The sequence below is a fragment of the Leopardus geoffroyi genome, chromosome C1 (assembly GCF_018350155.1).
Source record: "Leopardus geoffroyi isolate Oge1 chromosome C1, O.geoffroyi_Oge1_pat1.0, whole genome shotgun sequence".
Lineage (NCBI taxonomy): Eukaryota > Metazoa > Chordata > Mammalia > Carnivora > Felidae > Leopardus > Leopardus geoffroyi.
This window is the reverse complement of record NC_059328.1, coordinates 15,973,183-15,994,474: the sequence shown is the minus strand read 5'-3', so window position 1 is coordinate 15,994,474 and position 21,292 is coordinate 15,973,183. Positions and strand designations below refer to the sequence as shown.

Genomic DNA, 21,292 nt, shown 5'->3' with positions numbered 1-21,292 from the left:
TTTACCTTATTAGATGATGCCAGAGACTGTTTTCCAAAATGGTCATACCACATTCTACTCTCATGAGTGCTCTGTGAGAGAATTCATTTGCTATATATCCTCACCATAATCATTTTAATTTTAGCCATTATGATGGATGTGTCATGACATCGAACTGTGGTTTTATTTTATTTTTTGATTGAGAGAGAGAAGCGGGACTTGTGTTTTACCTGAAGTGGGACAGAAGCTCACCCAAAGTGGGGCTCGAGCTCTCGAACTCCCAAATGGAGTTTAGCCTGAGCTGAAGTCTGGTGCTTAACAACTGAGCCACACCCAGGAGCCCTTATTTTACTTTTTTAAAGTTTATTTATTTTAGGGGTGCCTGGGTGGCTCACTTGGTTAAGCATCCGACTTCCCACTCAGGTCATGATCTCACAGTTTGTGAGTTCGAGTCGCCTGTTGGGTTCTGTGCTGACAGCTCAGAGCCTGGAGCCTGCTTCCGATTCTGTCTCCCCCTCTCTCTCTGCCCCTCCCCTGCTTATGCCCATGCTCTGTCTCTCTCTCAAGAATAAATAAACATTTTAAAAAATTTAAAAAATAAAGTTTATTTATTTTGTGAGAGGGAGAGACCTGGCAAGGGGCAGAGAGAGGGAGAGACAGATCGACTGAGACAGCCAGACACCCCAGGCCCCATTTTTCTATTTGGTTATTGTGTTGATTTGTATTTCTTTATTTTGGATAAAATAAAGCTTTGTTGGGGTGTGTCTGGCTGGCACAGAGGAGCATGCAACTCTTGACCTCAGGGTCCTGAGTTTGAGTCCTATGTTGAGTGTAGAAAACACTTTAAAGAAAGCTTTGAATATATAGCAAAAATCTTCCACTCTTGCCTTTTTACACTTTAAGAAAAAAAATCTTTTCATTTTTCAGAAATGTTTATTTTTGAGAGACAGTGAGAGAGAGCGCGCAAGTAGGGAAGGGGGGGCAGAGAGAAGGGAACAGAGGATCCAAAGCCAGTCTGCACCGACAGCAGAGCCTGATGCAGGGCTCAGACTCACGAACCATGAGATCATGACCGGAGCCAAAGTCGGAAGTCCACCACTGACCCACCCAGGTGGCCTTACTTTGTTTTGTTTGTTTGTTTTAAGATTTTATTTTTAAGTAATCTCTGTCCCCAACCGGGGGCTTGAACTTAAAACCCTGAGATCAAAAGTCACATGCTCTAATGACCGAGCCACCCAGGTGCACCTACTTTTTACTGTCAGTAGCATTTTTTAATGAACAGAAGCACTAATTTCATTATAGCCCAATTTATCAATATTTTTCTTTATGGTTGTTACTTTCTTGTGTGTATTTGGTTTAAGAACTCTTCATCTTCCCCCAGGTCCTAAAGGTATTATCTTTACTGTCCTCTACAAGCTCTCTTCCATTGTCTTTCAGAATGAGATCTCGGTCCACCTGGCGTTGATAACTTATTTTATTCTTGTGATTAGGGAAGTAAGGGCCTGGAAGAATTTAAGGGTTTCCTGTTTTTGTGACCTTTGCAATATAGAAGAGAGTTGAATGACTGTCAGTGGTAAATAGCTTTGATGATAGAAGAAGGTTTAGAAGGGGGGGGGGGGAGGGAGAGAAGGAGAGAGGGAGAGAGAGGACATACATGGGGGGGAAATAAAAATTAGCTAAATGGGGCTTTCCTTTAAAAATCCTCTGTACCTCGTGTCTTTCTTGGCTTCCAAGTCAATGATCTAATTAAGAAAAAGTTATTCTTATATTTGGGACAATCTTACAAAGAAATGAATAAAAGAAAAATTCCTATTTGATCTAAAATTCTTTCCTGTGTAATATTAAAAAAAAAAAACACTCTTTCAACTTTGTGTAATAAAACTAATTGAAATTTAGATTCCAAGATGGCACAAGATGTTTTTCTTGTGGCTTTATTTATTATATATTCTCCTATGGGCACTCCAATTTGAGTACTGATGAGCCAAAGTGGAATGTAGTGACATTAGGCTTCTAAGGAGTCTGAGCTCGCTGGTGACTTGATGAAGTCATCAAAAATAAAAGCTACCCCTCAGACAACAGGTTGTAATATTTTTGTATAATTCCTTCTGATTTTTTTACATGCACATAAAAAAATACCTTTATGTTGTATGTGCATTTGGAAAGGTATTTTTTTTATTTTTATTTTTTAATGTTTTATTTATTTTTGAGACAGGGAGAGACAGCATGAACAGGGGAGGGTCAGAGAGAGGGAGACACAGAATCTGAAACAGGCTCCAGGCTCTGAGCTGTCAGCACAGAGCCTGACGCGGGGCTTGAATTCACGGACCGTGAGATCATGACCTGAGCCGAAGAGATCACGACCTGAGCCGAAGTGCTTAGCTGGCTGCTTAACCGACTGAGCCACCCAGGCGCCCCTGGAAAGGTATTTAAGTTAGTACTAAGAATGTATCCACAGGATGTTACAGAGTTTATAAAAGTACTAATTTCTAATCACTGCATCATATTCCATTTTACATGCCCCAAAGTATTGAACTATTTTCCTATTGGTCATTTGTCTGCCTGCCTGCCTGCCTTTTACTGGCCTCCCCCACCCCTTCTTCTTTTGTTAAGGTCTTTTTTTGTTGTGCTCCTTCTGAGCATCCTTGTAAATAAATATTATCTACCTTTTTGATTATTTTCTTAGAAAAACGTTGTAAACTTTACATGAACTTTTTTTTAAATTTTTTTTTTCAACGTTTATTTATTTTTGGGACAGAGAGAGACAGAGCATGAACGGGGGAGGGGCAGAGAGAGAGGGAGACACAGAATCAGAAACAGGCTCCAGGCTCTGAGCCATCAGCCCAGAGCCCGACGCGGGGCTCGAACTCACGGACCACGAGATCGCGACCTGGCTGAAGTCGGACGCTTAACCGACTGCGCCACCCAGGCGCCCCTACATGAACATTCTTAAGGCTTTTGAAATACATTATTATTGCAAGATTTGCTCCCGCTGTCTGTACAATACGTGAAATCCGTGTCTCTGTGTCCTTGACATCAACTGAGTATGAAATTTAAAAAATTTTTGCCAGTTTTATCAGTGAATGATGGTATCTTTTATGAGTGAAGTTGGAAGGTATTTTATTTAAGCATGAAGCCATTATTTCCCAAATCGTATAAAGCTTGAGAAATGTTTCAAATCCTCCTCCTTGGAGAACTGAGTCCCACTGTAGGAGGGAAAAAGAAAAAAATTCCAAGTCTTAAATAAGCCTATCCACACAGGGAAAGACTTTTGACTTGCCAGTTAGCACCTCCCTCCTACCTCCCAACATCTTTCCTTTAATACCAATTTGGTGGATATCCTATTAGAAAGGATTCACGTAATTTCCCAGTAGGCTCACTTTTTAAATCCTTTTTGCTTGGTTAATCCCTTTCTCTAATAGAAATTTGAATTTCAGGCCAAGTGATTTAATATGCTAATTACAAGAGTTGGATATATTGATCATTTTTATGAGCTGCAGGTTTTGAATCTGGACTTAATGGGGCATAACTTGAGGTTTGGAAAAAGGAAGATATTTCACTTTTGCTAGGCGGCAGAACCTCAAAGGTTGATTGGATTCTTCAGCTTAAAAATATATACTTAACATTTTTTAAATATCCAATAAACTAAAGGATTGCCAGCACTTTAGGACGGCGTCCATCCATGATATTTAACACATTTGGTGTTTAATTTTATTGACTTTGTCAGCTGCTTCTCATACTTCTTTTGCGTAAAACTTTGTATGGCAGAAATCCTAGGAGAAGGGAAGGGGGGCATACATGTTAAGGGATCTGTGGCTGTTTTGTTTTTATGTCTGATTATATCTTGCATATCTAATACCTGAGACCTTGATACAATGAAGTTATGAAGAAAAACACTAGAATTTTCAATGACTAGAACCTAGAGTTCAGATCATCTCGTTTCTCCTTTATGTTCACTTCTTCAGGAAAATAGGTGCTTTAGTAACTTAACAAGTTTCCTTTTCTTTAAAAAAATTTTTTTTGGGGCGCCTGGGTGGCGCAGTCGGTTAAGCGTCCGACTTCAGCCAGGTCACGATCTCGCGGTCCATGGGTTCGAGCCCCGCGTCGGGCTCTGGGCTGATGGCTCAGAGCCTGGAGCCTGTTTCCGATTCTGTGTCTCCCTCTCTCTCTGCCCCTCCCCCGTTCATGCTCTGTCTCTCTCTGTCCCCAAAATAAATAAACGTTGAAAAAAAAAATTAAAAAAAAAAAAATTTTTTTTTTAATTTTTTTTTTTTTAACGTTTATTTCTTTTTGAGACAGAGCATGAACGGGGGAGGGGCAGAGTGAGAGGGAGACACAGAATCTGAACCAGGCTCCAGGCTCTGAGCCGTCAGCACAGAGCCTGACGCGGGGCTCGAACTCACGGACCGCGAGATCGTGACCTGAGCTGAAGTCGGCCGCTTAACCGACTGAGCCACCCAGGCGCCCCTAAAAAAAATTTTTTTTTAAATGTTTATTTATTTTTGAGAGAGAGAGAGAGACAGAGCATGAGTTGGGGAGGGGCAGAGAGAGGGAGACACAGAATCCAAAGCAGGTTCCAGGCTCTTGAGCTGTCAGTGCAGAGCCCAATGCGGGGCTCAAACCCACAGACAATGGGATCATGACCTGAGCTGAAGCCGGACGCTTAACCGACTGAGCCACCCAGGTGCCCCAACAAGTTTCCTTTTCAATGAAAACTTAAATAGTTAAGGGTGAATAGTTGATAGTTATATGTTTTTAATAGGGAAATGATTTTTGTTTTTATTTGTATGTGTATATGTATATATATATATGAAAATTATTTTTAAAAAGTATGCACTGAGAACATGTATTCCCACCTCTGCTCCCACTTCTTTCACATCCTCTGTAAAAACAACTTTTATTTTCTTTTTTTTTTTTTTTTTTTTTTTCAACGTTTATTTTTGTTTTTGGGACAGAGAGAGACAGAGCATGAATGGGGGAGGGGCAGAGAGAGAGGGAGACACAGAATCGGAAACAGGCTCCAGGCTCTGAGCCATCAGCCCAGAGCCTGACGCGGGGCTCGAACTCCCGGACCGCGAGATCGTGACCTGGCTGAAGTCGGACGCTTAACCGACTGCGCCACCCAGGCGCCCCTACAACTTTTATATTCTTTAAAAAAAATTTTTTTTTGAATGTTTATTATTTTTGAGAGAGAGAGACAGAGTGCCAGCTGGGGAAGGGCAGAGAGAAGGAGACATAGAATTTGAAACAGGCTCCGGGCTCTGAGCTGTTAGCACAGAGCCCGATGCAAGGCTTGAACTCACGAATGGCGGGATCAGGACCTGAGCTGAATTAAGTAGGATGCTTAACTGAGAGAGCACCCAGGAACCCCTATGCTTTTTTTCTGTTTAATTTTTTTAATGTTTATATTTGAAAGAGAGAGAGAGACAGCACAAACAGGGGAGGGACAGAGAGAGAGACAGAGACAGAATCCAAGGCAGGCTCTAGGCTCTGAGTTGTCAGCACAGAGCCCAACGCGGGCTCCAACCCATGGAACTTCATGAGATCATGACCTGAGTCAAGTCAGACACTTAACCGACTGAGCCACCAGGCACCTCTTTTCTATTCTAAGTTTATTTTGAGAGAGAGCCTGTGAGGTGGAGCAGGGGAGGGGCCAAGAGAATTCCAAGCAGGCTGTTAGCTCCACACAGGGCTTAAATCCAGGAACCACCCATGAACCTCGAGATGATGCCCATGCATACGAGGGGCAGGGGTGCACTGAGAGAGAGAGAGGGAGAGAATCTTAAGCAGGCTCCACGCTCAGCATGGAGCCCAACACAGGGCTCGAAATCACAATGGTGAGATCATGACCTGAGCCGAAAGTCTGAGTCTGACTTTTAACTGATTGAGTCACCCTGGCACCCCAAGGAACAACTTTTATTACTTTCTGCAAGCACATTTTCTTATTCCTCCCCTTTCTGACACAGTGTTGCATACCGCATACAGTGTTTTCTTTGTTTAGTTTTGTTTTTAATGTTTGTTTATTTTGTGAGAGAGAGAGACATGGAGACAGAATCCCAAGCAGGCTCTGCTCTGTCAGAGGAGAGCCCGACGTGGGACCGAACTTACGAACTGTGAGATCATGACCTGAGCCGAAATCAAGAGTCTGGTGCTGAACCAAGTGAGCCACCCAGGCACCCCATTCCCATACACTGTTTTATACCTGTAGATGTTTCTATGTCAGTAGTTAAAAGCTTACTGGTTGGTTTTGTTTTTGAGAAGTCAAAAGCTTTAAAAAATTGAGGTAAAATTATATACATTGAAAGGTCCTGTTCATTTAGACTTTCTTCAGTGGATTTCATTTTTAGATTTTATATTTGGGTGCTGCTATTTGTTTTTTTGTTTGTTTTTTTAAGTAGGCTTCCAGCCCAATGTGGGGCTTGAACTCAAGGTCTTACCCCAAGATGAAGAGACCCCTGCTCCGCCCACTGAGCCAGTCAGGTGCCCCCTAGACTTTATTTTATGGAGTAGCTTTAGGGTCACAGCAAAATTGAGTACAAATCTGGAGGTTTCCCATGTACCTCTGAGCCCACATATGCATAGCCTTTCCCACTATCGCACCCCCCACCAGAGGATTACATCTGTTAACAGTCTCCATTCACACATCATTATCATCCAGTATCTATAGTTTTTTGTTTTGTTTTTAGTTTAGGTTGGTGTTCTTTTTCTCCTAAGAGGTTATTATTTATTTATAGTAACCTCTGTGCTCAAAGTGAGGCTGGAACTCACGACCCCAAGATCAAGAGTCACATGCTCTTACCCAGTGACCAGTCAGGTGCCCGTTTTTTTTTTTTTTGTTTTTTTTTTTGTTTTTTTTTTTTAAGTTTTAATTTAAATTCCATTTAGTGTAATATTAGTTTCAGGTGTATAATGTAGTGAAACAAGTGTGCTCCTTAAACCCCATCACCCATTCAACGCATCCCCCCACCCCCCTTCCCTCCTTTCTGGTAACCATCATAATGTTTATAGTTTACATTAGAATTTGGATTCTGTGGGTTTGGACAAATGTATAATGACATATTCACCATTATAGTATCCTATGGAATAATTCACTGGTTAAAAATCCTCTGCCCTGCCTATTCATCCTTCCACCCCTCCTAACATCCCCCCCCCAACTATACTTTTTACTATTTCCGTAGTTTTGTCTTTTTCAAAATGTAATATAATTAGAAATCGTACATGGCCTTTTCATATTGGCTTCTTTTTTTTTTTTAATTTTTTAGTGTTTATTTTTGAGAGAGAGAGAGACAGAGTGTGAGTGGGGGAGGGGCAGAGAGACAGGGAGACACAGAATCTGAAAGCAGGCTCCAGGCTCTGAGCTGTCAGCACAGAGCCCGACGCAGGGCTCAAACTCGGGAACCATGAGATCATGACCTGAGCCAAAGTCAGATACTTGACCCACTGAGCCACCCAAGCTCCCCACACATTGGCTTCTTTTGATTAATAGTATGTATTTAAACTCTTTTCATCACTTGGTAGCTCATTTCTTTTTAGTGCTGTATAATATTTCATGTTTGGATATACCATGTATGGTTTATCCGTTCTTTATCACCTACTTATCCTTTATCAACTATTTATTACCTACTTAAGGACTTCTTAGTTGCTTCCAAGTTTTGGCAAATAAGTGCATAGCTGCTTTGTAAACATTTGTGTGCAGGGTTTTGTGTGGACAGGTTTTCAGCTGCTTTGGATACATGCTTAGGAGCCCAATGAGCATGATTGTTGTACGGTATAAGAGTATGTTTAATTTTGTAAAACAAAACACCAGACTGTCTTCCAAAGTGGCTGTAACCACTTTGAATTCCCACCAGCAACGAGAGTTCTTGTTGCTCCAGTCTCACCATCATTTGTTATTATCAGAGTTCTGGATTTTGGCTATTCTAATAAGTGTGTGGTGGTATTTCTTTGTGGTTTTAATTTGCATTTCCCTGATGACATATGATGTGGAACATCTTTTTATATGCTCATATCTTTGATGATGTGTCTGTTAAGGGCTTTGGCTCATTTTTAAACAATGAGGTTGTTTTTCTTATTTTTGAGTTTTAAGAGTTCTCTGTAGGGGTACCTGAGTGGCTCAGTGTGTTAATAAGCCTCTGACTTCAGCTCAGGTCATGATCTTGCAGTTGGTGGGTTCGGGCCCCACTGCAGGCTGCTTGGGAGTCTGTGTCTCCCTCTCTCTGATGCGTGCGCGCGCTCTCCCTCTTTCTCTCTCAACTTAAAAAAAAAAAAAAAGTTCTGTATATATTTTATTTATTTTTTAAAGTTCTTATTTTCAGAGAGAAAGCGCGAGTTGGGGAGGGGGCAGTGAGAGAGGAGAAAGTGAGGACCTCAATGAGACTCTGAGCTGCCAGTCTGAGCCCAGTGCAGGGTTCAAACTCACAAACCCATGAGATCATGACCTGAGCTGAATTCAGATGCTCAACTGACTGAGACATACAGGCGCCCCTCTTTGTATATTTTAAAAGACAGCCCTTTATCAGTTGTCTTTTGCAAATATGTTTCTCCCAGTCTGAGGCTGGTCTTTTTATTCTCTTTACAGTGCCTTTCATAGCAGAAATTTTAATTTTAATGAAGTCCAGTTTATCAGTTCTTATCTTCATGGATTGTGTAGCGTTGTATCGAAAAAGTCATCACTAAATCCAAGATCATTTAGATTTTTCTCCTAAGTTATCTCTGAGGAGTTTTATTGTTTTGTGTTGTTTTATATTTAGGTCTGTAATCCATTCTGAGTTAATTTTTGTGAAGGGAGTTCACTAAGTTTTTATTTGTAATCACCACCCCAATCAATGTAGAGAACATTTCCATCATCCCAGAAAGTTCCTTCATACCCTCTTCCACTTAGTTCCCATCTCCCTATAGGTAACCACTATTCTGATTTCTTTCTACATAGATTAGTTTTGTCTTTTCTTGAACTTTATATTAATGGACTGCTAACAGTCCATTATTTTTTTGTGTCTGGATTTTTTCACTTTACATCATGCTTTTGAGAATCATCTATGTTGCATGTATCAGTTTTTTGGGGGGAGGTGGACTGAGTAGTAGTCTGTGGTATGAATTTACCCTAATTTGTTTATTCTATTGATGGATATTTGGATCATTTACAGCTTGTAAATAAAAATTTCCTATTAGCTTTCATGTACAGTCTTTGGATATTTGTATTCATTTCTCTTATATATGGTTATATTTTATAGTACTGTATGGATTTTCCTTAGGTTATTCAACCAGTTCCCTGTAAATTGATACTGGGCTTGTTTTCAGTCTTTTGCTGTTACTAACAATGTTTCAAAATATAACATTTATTTTATTTATTTATTTTTAATGTTTATTATTATTTTTTTAATGTTTATTTATTTTTGAGAGAGAGGGAGACACAGAATCCAAAGCAGGCTGCAGGCTCCAAGCTGTTAGCACAGAACCTGACACAGGGCTTGAGCCCATGAGCCCATGAGATCGTGACCTGAGCCGTAGTTGGAGGCTTACCCAACTGAACCACCCAGGCTCCCCAAGAAGACTTAATGACATTGTTTGGTTTTATTTTATTTTTTTAACAACTGCTAATCAATTTATTAAAAAGGTTGATTTAAGCATCTGCAATGGTGACTTCAGCCTTGACTCTCAGCTCAATACTGATGGAAGTAATCTGCTTACCAATCTTAGAAGGACCGTGCAAATCAATGAGTCACTTGTGGATCCTCATCTGAAAACGAGCCCACGTCTTAGAACCTTCACCACAAGGAGTTTTTTGGTAGTGATTCTCATAGTCTTGGTAGGCCTCCCAACTGGTCCTTTCACTTTGAGACTCTTCCTTTGTGCCTCTGATCAAGTTATTCTAATCGAGGGAATCACCACCTCTGGTTCCACCAGTGTCTTCCTGGTGTATTTAAAAGCCCTGACTGCAGCAAGGTTTCCTGACCCCAACGCAGGGCTTGATCTCACAAACCATCAGATCATGACCTCAACCAAAATCAAGTCAGAGGCTCAACAAACTGAGTCACCCAGGAGCCCCTTAAAGAGTGTTATTGACATTGTTTTGTTTTTCCTTAAAAAAATTTTTTTAATGTTTATTTTATTTTTGAGAGAGAGACAGAGACAGAGTATGAGCGGGGGAGGGGCAGAGAGAGAGGGAGACACAATCTGAAGCAGGCTCCAGGTTCTGAGCTAGTCGGTATAGAGCCTGATGTGGGGCTCGAACTCACAAACTGTGAGATCATGACCTGAGCCGAAGTTGGGGACACTTAACCGACTGAGCCACGCAGGTGCCCCTGTTTTTCTTTTTTAAATGCTTATTTATTTAAGCACCTGAGACAGAGCACAGGTGGGGGAGGGGCAGAGAGAGAGAGAGAGACAGACAGACAGACAGACAGAATCTGAAACAGGCTCCAGGCTCTGAGCTGTCAGCACAGAGCCCAACGCGGGGCTCGAACTCACCAAGATCGTGACCTGAAGTCGGACACTCAACCAAGAGCCACCCAGGTGCCCCTGACATTATTTTAATAGTTAATTTGGTTTGGGGATTTTTTTTTAACCTGACCTGAGAAATGGAAAACTTTAGATGGGCGTGCTTATTTTAACACTGCCAATGTTTCCGAGCAGGTTGGGTCTTAGAAGGATGGATGAAAAGATCCAACCTTGGAATCCCCTCAAAGAAGGCTGCTGTAGGGCCAGTCACCCTGCCTCAGAATGGTAACTGCACATTGTGAAACATGGTTAGCCGGGATCCTGATGCCTCATCTGTCCCAAAGGCTACGTGCTGATGTTCTTTTGGATCCTTTTGGGCAGAATGCAGAATTTCAGATGAAATCAGGTTGTTGGATGAATGAACATTTTATGAATTTCTAGATGTATTTTCAAGGCATCTATTTTTTTGTGATTTCCATCCTTTAAAGAACATTTTTTAAAATGTCATTTCCACCCTTTAAAAAACATTTTAAAAAAAAAAATGTTTTATGTATTTTTGAGAAAAAATGTTTTTTAAAAAAAAATGTTTTATGTATTTTGAGCGGGGGAGGGGCAGAGAGAGAGGGGGACAGAGGATCTGAAGCTGGCTCTGGGCTGACAGCAGAGAGCCCAACTCAGGGGCTCAAACTCACCACTTGAACTTCGAACTCCTGAACTGTGAGATCATGACCTGAGCTGAAGGTGATGCTTAGCTGACTGAGCCACCCAGGTGCACCAAAAAAATATTTTAAATGGAACCACGTACATAAAAACCTGACTTCTTTTTCCCCCTCACTCACCACAAAAGTGATAATTAGTAAGTGCTGTTGATTGGAACTTGGTGCCAGCGGCATCTTCTCCCTGTACCGGCATCTTCTGATCCTCATTTCTTGTCTCTTCTAACAGCATCCCTTTTAAATTTCACTGTCGTTCCCCTCCCCCCCCCCCCCCCCCAACACACACACAAACAAGAAGAGCCAGGATTTTTTCTTTGAAAAATCTCCCATTAAAAAAAAAAAAAAAAAACCCTTAGAGGCTTAAAACTTGTCTTATTAAGAAGCAGGAGGAGCTTTATAAGAATGGCATTTATTGAAAAAGCAAAACTTGTGGAATCTTCAGGTGATTCTTATAAGGCACTCTTAGAGGCTCTTTCTAAAATGCAAATCCGATTATTTTTCTTTTAAATAGCTTATGCTGGCTTGTTGTTGTTGTTGTTGTTGTTGTTGTTGCTGCTGCTTCTTGGATGAAGTCCAAGCTCTTATCTGTTCTGTGAGCTGATGTGGCCCCTGACTTCCCTGCAAAGCCTCCAGCTGTGCTGAGCTGGAAGGCCTCCTCCCCTCTGTAGCTTGGTGGAGCTGGGCAGGCTGCATTGATTTCCTCCTGCTTGATTCTCCAGCCTTCCGTCTCCATTTGCTCCCCTCTGCCTGGAATGCTCTGGAGTTTTCCCTCCCCCATGGAGTGAGTTCCTGAGCACCCTTGGAGACTCTCACCTCCACAGCACTGTGCCTCCCTTCCTGTGAGATCTCTGCTGTGGAGTCCAGAGTCCGTGCTTCATGCCATCACTGCATTAATGTCTCTGGAGTTATCCTTTTACTTGCCCGTCACCTCATGTGCTGCGAGCCCGTCTTTGATGCCTAGGACCTTGTCATTCCTTTCAGTATCCTCAGGTCCTGTAATTATCTGGGCATCTCTGTGTGACAGAAAGTGTCACCCTTTGAAGTCTAGTTTCTTTTATAAGATGCTAGGTTTGGGTTACACAAAATGATACTGTTTACTGTTATGTGCGTGTTGTGATCTGTCTAGTGGACATGTATTGATAGCAGGCACCCTGAGGCTTTTTATATATGTGTGTGTGTGTATAAACGTATATATATGAACATTTAATGCTATAAATTCCCCTCTAAGCACTTAATTTAGTTCCATCTCACAACTTCTGGTATGCTTTATTCAATTCAGAGTATTTTCTTATTTTCCTTGTGATTTCTTCTCTTTTCAAAAGCTTTCTTTTGTGAAAAATATATAAGGAACATCACGCCCTCCCCATTAGAAAAATTAGAGTCATAATGGGGCATCTAGGTGGTTTAGTCAGTTAAGCGTCCAGCTCTTGATTTCTGCTCAGGTTATGATCTCATGGTTTGTGAATTTGATCCCTGCATTGGGCTCTGTGCTGATGGCAAGGAAGGAGCCTGCTTGGGATTCCTGTCTCCCTCTCTCTCTCTGCCCCTCCCCTGCTCACTCTTTCTCTCTCTCTTTCTCAAAAGTAAATAAATACAGAGAAAAATTAGAGTCATAATGGATAACTTTGTATCCTGTTTATTGAGAATTCTGTTTGAGCATGGTCACATGTCATTAAAGTATTGCTTGAAAAGAGTTTTAATGGCTGCATAATACTCCATGTCACTACCACAGTTCAACATCGTCCCTGTGGTTGGGCCAGTAGCTTGTTTCTAAACAGTTTTCTGGTATAAGCAACTCTGATTTTCCTGTGGTTGGGCAGGTAGCTTGTTGCTAAGTAGTGATGATAATCTTTGAAAGTATTTGTTGACATCTGTGTGTGCTTAGGATACGATCTGGTGGTTCTGAGTCAAAGTACCAGTAGGTCTTTATAATAACAATAATAATAATATATATATGTATGTGTGTGTGTGTATATATATATATATATATATATATATATATATATAAACATAATATACATATAGTCAGGTTGCTTTTCAGAAAAAGGCTGCATTAGGCAAAGCTTCAGTGTAGTCAGATTTTCACCAGGAGCAGGAAAGTTGGCATGCTGTCCTTCCTTCATTGACTTATGCCTGGGCCGTCTGTGACATGATGTCCTAAGAGCTAAGAAGCAAAGATGATGAGAAAAACAAAGCAGTAATCCTTTTAATGACCATTCACAGGGACTGAGCGCTCCACCCCGTTTCCCATTCAAGCAGTGAATTTTCTTCCAAGTATATAGCAACTATGAAATCATTGGCTATAAATTTTTGTTCGTTGTGTTGGAAGATACTCTTAAATGGCAGATCCTTGGAGATCTGTCGGAACAGCTGAAACTTCATCTCTTACCTGTGGCCAGTATCGAAGGAACTAGACATATGTAGCCTATTGTTTTTCCACTCTGCAGCCGAGCAGGTTTTGATCTGCGGAAAATTGATTTCCTTCTTCACAGTTTTGGGCACTGTGCAGACATCTCTGTTCCCTTCTTACCCTCGCTGTCTACGTGGTCCCCAAGTCCTATTGATTCCCTCACATCGTTAAACTTGAATTCAGCTTTCCTGCGTTCCTGTTGCCACTAAACTGGTTTAGGACTTGATCCTCCATTAGGATTGCTGCCGAGGTGTTCTGCTGGCTTAAAATCACAGCAAGTCATGTCACAGCTGCTTAGCGAGTCAAACCAAACGTTTTGGAACCTATCCCCCGTCTACCACTTGAGCCACTTGGTGTCTTTCTGTCACACAGTTCTGGAGAAAGTACCTATTGGGATTCATCGTTATGTTTCGTTGTCACAGTGTTGTTGCATATTCTGTGGACCTGTGCACAGGGGTAGAATTCTTGAAACAAAATGTTGGTTTCATTTAATATTTGGGACATTTTCTCAAGTTTTCCCAAAAGAGTTGTGTTTGAGCTCCCGTTGCACAGTGGCTTGCGCTTGATACTGGTTCATCGTTGGGAAATTTTTGCTAATTGGGTAAGAGAAGACATCTTTCATGGCTGTTTTAAGTTTGCATTTCTCTGGATTTGAGTATTTTCTCCTGTGTTTGTTAACTAGCTTTATAAGAAAGTTTAGAGAAAGAGAGGCAACCCGTTTTTAAGAATTAGGTCTGTCAGAGACTGAAGTGGCTTTTAGAATGGTAATAACAGGAATAGCTTTATTTAGTTAGTTCATATTTGTTAGCACTCCTAGACACAGGTGAAAGAGCCTTGAAACTAGCTAGCCAGAAGGAAAATGACTAGCGAGGGCTTCTGTCTGTTAATTCAGGGAAATTTGGACAAATCACAGATAAGGCAGGGAGCCTTTTCATGAACACCTGTTTCTGCTTCTCAGACAAATCAGCATGTTGGTTCCTTCCTTAGGCCGCCAAGCTTTCGAGGTCATGCCATCCAGAAGTCTCTTGCCACCTCAGAGGGACGAATGTTTCTCCCCCTGTTCCTCACTTTTCCATTTGAAACATCTTGTGGGATTTTTGTGTTTCAGTGATGGATTGGAGCTGCATCTCAGCAGCTCTTGCTAGTGTAGCCGGGGTGCCTGAGCCTCTGGCTCCCGGGGTCCCACACAGACCAGGTTTGCCAGCTCACTGACAAACTCCAAAGGCAGAGACGCGAGTGGTGGTAAAACAAGAAAGGAATTTATTTCTGTTGACACCCTGGACTGGCATCTCCCAAGACTGTCTCCCAAGTGCCAAAAATACTTCAGGTTTATGTAAGGAAAATGTGAGGCAAAGGCTGGTGGGTACGTGCAGGGAAGCAGTGAAGGTCATTGTCCTGGGTGGGGTCTTGCTGGCTCTGGGCCGTTCTTATTGCTTGGGGTGGGTGGGGGAATGGCTCACGTCAGGGGACCTTTTGTGTGAGTTCAGAGATAAGCTGGAAAGAAGAATTTAATCAGAAAGTTCAAGGTCAAAATGGTGATCATTGAGGTCCTTTCACTAGAACTACAAGACCCAAGGAACAGTTTGTTCTCAGAAAAAAAGGCCTTATAGGGCAGCGGTAGATGAAGAAACTTGGCACATGCAGTTATACAGTAATAGATATCAGCCATACAAACAAAAGTAATCTCTTTAATCTCTAGACCCATCCTGGGGCATGAACTCATGACCCTGAGGTCAGGAGTCTCATGCTGTATCAACTGAGCCAGCCAGGTGCCCCCACAAACCTATTCTTAAGCCAGCTGATGTAGAAGTAAATGAGATGGGAGAGTAGGAAAGAACCAGGTTGACTGTTTTCTCATGCTGGGTTTTTGTGATTTGGTTCTCTGATCACCCTGGAGACAGAAGGAAGGATTTCTGAAGGTTTGTAGAAGTTTATATTCAGAGAAGGTGAGTGGCATCACCCCGATTAAATCAGGGCTACTTGTGACCTTGAAAAGGTTACTTGATTTCTAAGCCAGCTTTAGCAAATCCTGCTTTCTAGGGCCAAGTAAGTAATATAAATGGGTCAAACTGACTAGGGTGTTTACACAGTAGTAAACCAGTCTTTCCTGGAAAACATGTGTGCCTGTCTCCTATCTTGAGACACTCAGCCTTCTTGATCTCTTTTTACACTTCGATAGAAACAGTTATGCAAAAATATTTTTCTGCTATAAGAAAATTGGTACACATGTGATGATAAATGCTACGTGACACCCGTGGCCTACTCTTCCCGTGGATAAAATGAACTTCCAGGGGCGCCTGGGTGGCGCAGTCGGTTAAGCGTCCGACTTCAGCCAGGTCACGATCTCGCGGTCCGTGAGTTCGAGCCCCGCGTCGGGCTCTGGGCTGACGGCTCAGAGCCTGGAGCCTGTTTCCGATTCTGTGTCTCCCTCTCTCTCTGCCCTTCCCCCGTTCATGCTCTGTCTCTCTCTGTCCCAAAAATAAATAAACGTTGAAAAAAAAAAATTAAAAAAAAAAAAAAAAAGAACTTCCAGGGCATTTGAGACTGAATGGAGAGATTTCATCTGTAGGCATTCTAGCCTCTGATATCGGTATTCTGTTGTGCTGCTTAGGGTGGCTTGGGAGTAATCGCTTGTAATTAGAAATGGTTTTACCATTTACGCTTTTTAAGTAGATTCTCCACTTCTCCAAACAAGACAACAAACAAACCCAGAAAAGCCCCCACAAGACTGGGTTCATGGAGAAATGCGTAGCCCCTATTTGGAAATCTTTATAATCTGTTAGCTTAACTGCTTTTATTACTGCAAAGCGCTGCCATTGGCTTTTTGAGTTCTTACCTGCAGGTGTGGCCCTAGGGGCCCATAAGCCATAGGTCCTGCCTGGGGCTGGTGCTTCATCACTGCTTCAGCTCATCTATGGTGATGGTGTTCTAGCTGATTGAACGCTTTGTCAGTAATACCTAGCCAGCAATTAATTTAAGAAGATGTGTACAAACAAACAAAAAAAAAAAAAACAATACCAACACTCTAGGGCCAAATAATGCAAGTTGCTTTCAACTTCTCACATCTGTTTTGAAAGTTTTTTCAAAGTTCAACCCTATTTCATCTAATTTTCAGGCTGCAGCAAGGACCCAACTTTGGACCAGGTTGAAGAGTACAAGATTGCCCGCGGGAGGTGGGGGCGGGGGGGGGGGGGGCGGGCAGTGAGGACAAGGATAGACTCTACTTTTTTTTTTTTTTAAGTTTATTTATTTTGAGAGAGACTGCATGCACACATGTGTAAACTAGGGGAGAGGGGCAGAGAAAGAGGGAGAGAGAATCCTAAGCAGGCTCTGTGCTGTCAGCACAGAGCTCAGACGTGGGGTCCATCTCATGAACCGTGAGATTATGACCTCAACCAGGGCACCCCTCTCCTCCATCATTCTTTTAGTACATCCCTACTTCTGGGTCACAGCAAGATGTTCCACGTTCCTCTTGTACTCTCTGTCCAGACTTGGAATCAGTCATTTCTCCAAGGAGCCGTGAGGAAGACTTAGAAATCAAGACCTGGTTGCTAGGAGTCTCACATTATTGCTTCTACACCCTCAGCTGACAAAAGGCCATGTAGTTGGCCTGCCCAATTACATTTCAGATAAGACAACAAATGTTTTTTAATTTAAACAGGTCATTTATCTGAAATTCAAATAACTACTGTTCTGTAGTTTATCTGGCAACCTTAATCTTCCTTCAAGTTTACACTTATTATTCCTGATCCAGTACTGCAGGGTTCATTTTATTCTTCCTCCCTTTTCTTATTTGTAACTTTCCAAAACTTGGTTTCCTTTATCCCCAGTATATTTACTTATTTATTCAAATAGAGAATATACGGAAAGTAGTTTTAGAATTGTTAACGTCTCTGTGAAAAGGAAGTCATTAAGATTTGGTATTTGTTCCTTTTTAGCCTGAAGACACCACTAAATGAGCTTGCTAATGAATGACCTTATTCAAGTTACTTGGGTTAGTTCCCTCTTCCCTTCATTGTGGATGTTATTTAGTTGGAATGTGTTTATGTGAGATTTAGGGTTCTCCCCATGCTTACTGATTTCTCTGTGTAACCCACACACAGCCCCCCAGTTCAGCAGTGTATTATAGAACAGTGTGTTCAGAAAAGTGTCACATACCCCGCCATTTTTGTTTACCCTAAACCCACTCATATTCAGTAGCTAACCACTTTTATTAGTCTCTGGTTTATCCTTTTTGTATTTTTTTGTTCAAATAGATACATGTATATTTTCTTATTTCCCTATCTTTCTTACACAAGAAAGTGAATTATATAGGTACTGTTTTGCACATTGCTTTCTTTACTCGCTAATATGTCCTGGAAATTATTCTACATCCGTTCACAGAGGTTTGTTATGTGTTTTTCATTTTACAGTTGAATAGTGCTCCATTGTGCAGATGTACAGTATCCCCTACGTTTGGCCATTTGGGTTCCCAGTATTTCACAAACAGTGCTATAATGAATACCTGAGGTGGTGTTTGTGCTGGGTGTTCTTGCACTGTTGGGGCTGTATCTTCAGGGTGAATTCTTGGAAATGAATTACTAGGTCAAAAGGTAGCTATATGTATAGTTTTGTCAGATTGCAAAATTCCTCTCCCTCAAAGTCCTACTACCAGTTTGTATTTCTCAGTAAAGGAGTTGTGTTTCAGCCTTACAAATTGAGTGTGGGGTTTATACCTTCTAAGTTTTCCTAATTTTTATAGAGGAGAGATATGATAAAATACTGTATAGCATTATAGTTTTAATCTGCATGTGTAATATGGAGCTGTGACATTTCTTAATTAAAAATAATATATTTATTTATTTATTTTTTTCTGTTAGACGAAACTGCAAAGGAAATCCGAATTGCTTGGTTGGGATTGGTGAGCATATTTGGTTAGGCGAAATAGATGAAAATAGTTTCCATAACATTGATGATCCCAACTGTGAGAGGAGAAAAAAGGTAGGCCATCATTTTTTAAGTTATTGCTATGTGGTATCCCTCTGGGTTTTTGTTGTTTTGTTTTGCATCTATGATCAGAAACTATAACGGACTTTGTGGGAGCCTGTGCAGTTTTAAGATGTAATGGAACTTAAAACCCTATAACTGCTTGAATTGCAACAGTTCTTATTGGTAGTAATACTTTAAAACAGGTGGCCATGTAATCCAGCAAGTCTTAAATGATAGTTTTAGTTTAAATGCTGATTCTGTGTTTGCTTTAATATTGTATATTTCATTTCAAACTCATTTTTAAGCCTCTTTAAAGGAAGTGGTAAATCCAGGGAACAAACTCACATAATGATTCTACCTCGCTTTTCTTGGGTTCATTGTGTTAGATATTACACGTATAGCAGATAGTTTTACTTTTTTAAAAATACCCATTAATGTTTTCTAAACCCTAAAGCCCGGCGTTCACAAAATAGTCAGCTGTATGGATACTTTGTTAAGAATGAATCTTCGTAAGTTCAGGAATTCTCAGTCTTAGAAGAAGTTGTAATCAACTCTCCTTGTTCCACTTCTCCCAGATCTATAGGATTTCTGGAAGTTTAACTTCCTAAACGTTTTACTCCTAAATGTTGACAGTTTAGGAATAGAGCAAATGAACAAACAGCCTATGTACACATGTTCAGAACAGACCTGTCCTTGAGCCCACCACTTCAATTTTAGATTGAAGGGGCCAAAGAAGACCAGAAGACTGGAGATGAGCTGTCCTAAGTCTTTTCCACTCCAGTAGCCACCCCAGATGTGTCTTTCATGAAATTATGTCCTCGCCCTGGCCAAGAGAGCCTTATGGTGGTTATACCATGTTGACCTGGGTAGTTTTAGCAAATTTTTAATCTGAAATTAAATAGTTCCTCTTATAATTTTTTTGTGTGTGAAGGGAAATTGACTCTATGATTATAAATTTTGCATTTTTGTAGAACTCATTTGTGGGCCTCACTAACCTTGGAGCTACTTGTTATGTCAACACGTTTCTTCAAGTGTGGTTTCTCAACTTGGAGCTTCGGCAGGCACTATACTTATGTCCAAGTACCTGTAGCGACTACGTGATGGGAGATAGTATCCAAGAGGAGAAAGGTTAGTGGGGCGCATGTGGGGAGGGCTCACTTCGCAGCATATTGCCAGCCAGAAAACCTTCCAAATGCAGGGAACTAACTTCTTAGTGCTCCGTATGTGCCGGGCATGGTGGTGTGTCCATAAACATTGTCAGGATTCAAAATAGTTTTCACTTTTCCTGTAAATTTGTTAATGGTGCACTGAAATTGTTCATATCCAAGTGAAGGAAATACATTTGATTGTTTTTATAGCTTACATCAATAATTGCTCTAGGTAATACACTGTGATTGTAGTTCATTAATTTTTAGTGATTGATGGAAATCAGTCAGTAAAGCAGACAAAATTACTCTCTTTAGTTTGAGAGATTTAATATTTCATTGTGACCACAGTCTTTTGTCCTGATTCCCAAATAGGCTGACTTAGATGATACCCCTAAGATTACCGTTAAATTCACTAACCTTGGCAAAATGAATTACCATTAGCAACTACTCACATTGTAAATTTAGAATCAGTTTTGTTTGTGTTTTACACAGGATCAGTTTCAAACTGTTTCTACTGGAATTATTTTATTTCATGAATAGCGTGTCGATTATTATTCTTGATTGATATGACTTTCTATTAGAGATTATTCTCTTTGAGAGGGAACTTTTCATGGAACAAACCAGGTTTTTCTCTTTTTCAAAGCTGGGGGATGGAAGAAAATCACATAGGTCTGGGAGCTCCAAGTTGGGAACTTTGACTTTTGCTCCCATCTACATCCTGTGCCGTGTTTTGGATGCTCTTGGTTGGGCACATGGCTCATGTCTTTGGCTCTGAGAGAGAAAAAATAGGATTTATAAGCCCCACCACTTCTGACAGCCCCGTCAGATAACAGTAACACTTTAGAGTCTCGATCTTTGTTAATTGTAATTTGTGCTTCAAAACACAGTGCTTAAGGGGTGCCTGGCTGGCCCAGTCCATAGACCATGAGGCTCTTGATCTTGGGGTCCTTCACGAGTTTGACCCCCATGTTGGGCATGGAGCCTACTTAAAACAACCCCCTGCCCCAAAACATAGTGCTTAAAACTCTTCGGATTATTTCTCCAAAGCTTTATTTTCATAGTTCTGAATATTTAAATCTAGATTAATAGTATACTGGGTGTTTTATTTTATTTTTTATTTTTTTTAAGTTTATTTTTGAGAGAGAGAGAGAGGGAGAGAGAGAGAGAGAGATATCATGAGTTGGGGGAGGGGCAGAGAGAGAGGGAGACAGAAAATCTGAAGCAAGCTCCAGACTCCGAGCTGTCAGTCCAGAGCCTGATGCAGGGCTCAAACCAACAAACCATGAGATCGTGACCTGAGCCGAAGTCAGATGCTTAACCAACTGAGCCACCATGCACCCCAGGATATTGAGTGTTTAATAATGTATGGGACATCTGGGTGGCTTAGTCGGTTAAGCGTCCAACTCTTGATTTTTGCTCAGGTCATGATCTTATGGTTCATTAGATCGAGCCCTGCCTCTGCTCTGTTCTGACAGCACACAGACCCTGCTTAGGATTCTCTCTCTCTCCCTATTTTTCTGCCCCCTCCCCCCCCCCCCCGGGGTTGTGTGTGTGCGCTCTTTCTTCTCTCTCAAATAAATTAAAAAAAAAATAGGAATGTATGCAAAGGATGAGTAATGTTAAATGGATCCTTTTTG

General features: G+C 41.2%; 1 protein-coding gene across 14 annotated transcripts in view; it reads left to right on the top strand.

Moving 5' to 3' along the window:
• The window catches only part of USP48 (ubiquitin specific peptidase 48), a 112,249-nt gene that overhangs the window by 30,568 nt on the left and 60,389 nt on the right, over positions 1-21,292 (top strand). For all 14 annotated transcript variants that reach the window (XM_045476044.1, XM_045476041.1, XM_045476033.1 and 11 more), the window contains exons 2-3: positions 18,399-18,519; positions 19,479-19,635. In XM_045476044.1, the coding sequence (XP_045332000.1) occupies positions 19,608-19,635 (28 nt within the window). In that variant the 5' untranslated portion in view covers positions 18,399-18,519; positions 19,479-19,607. The remainder of the gene's footprint in view (positions 1-18,398; positions 18,520-19,478; positions 19,636-21,292) is intronic.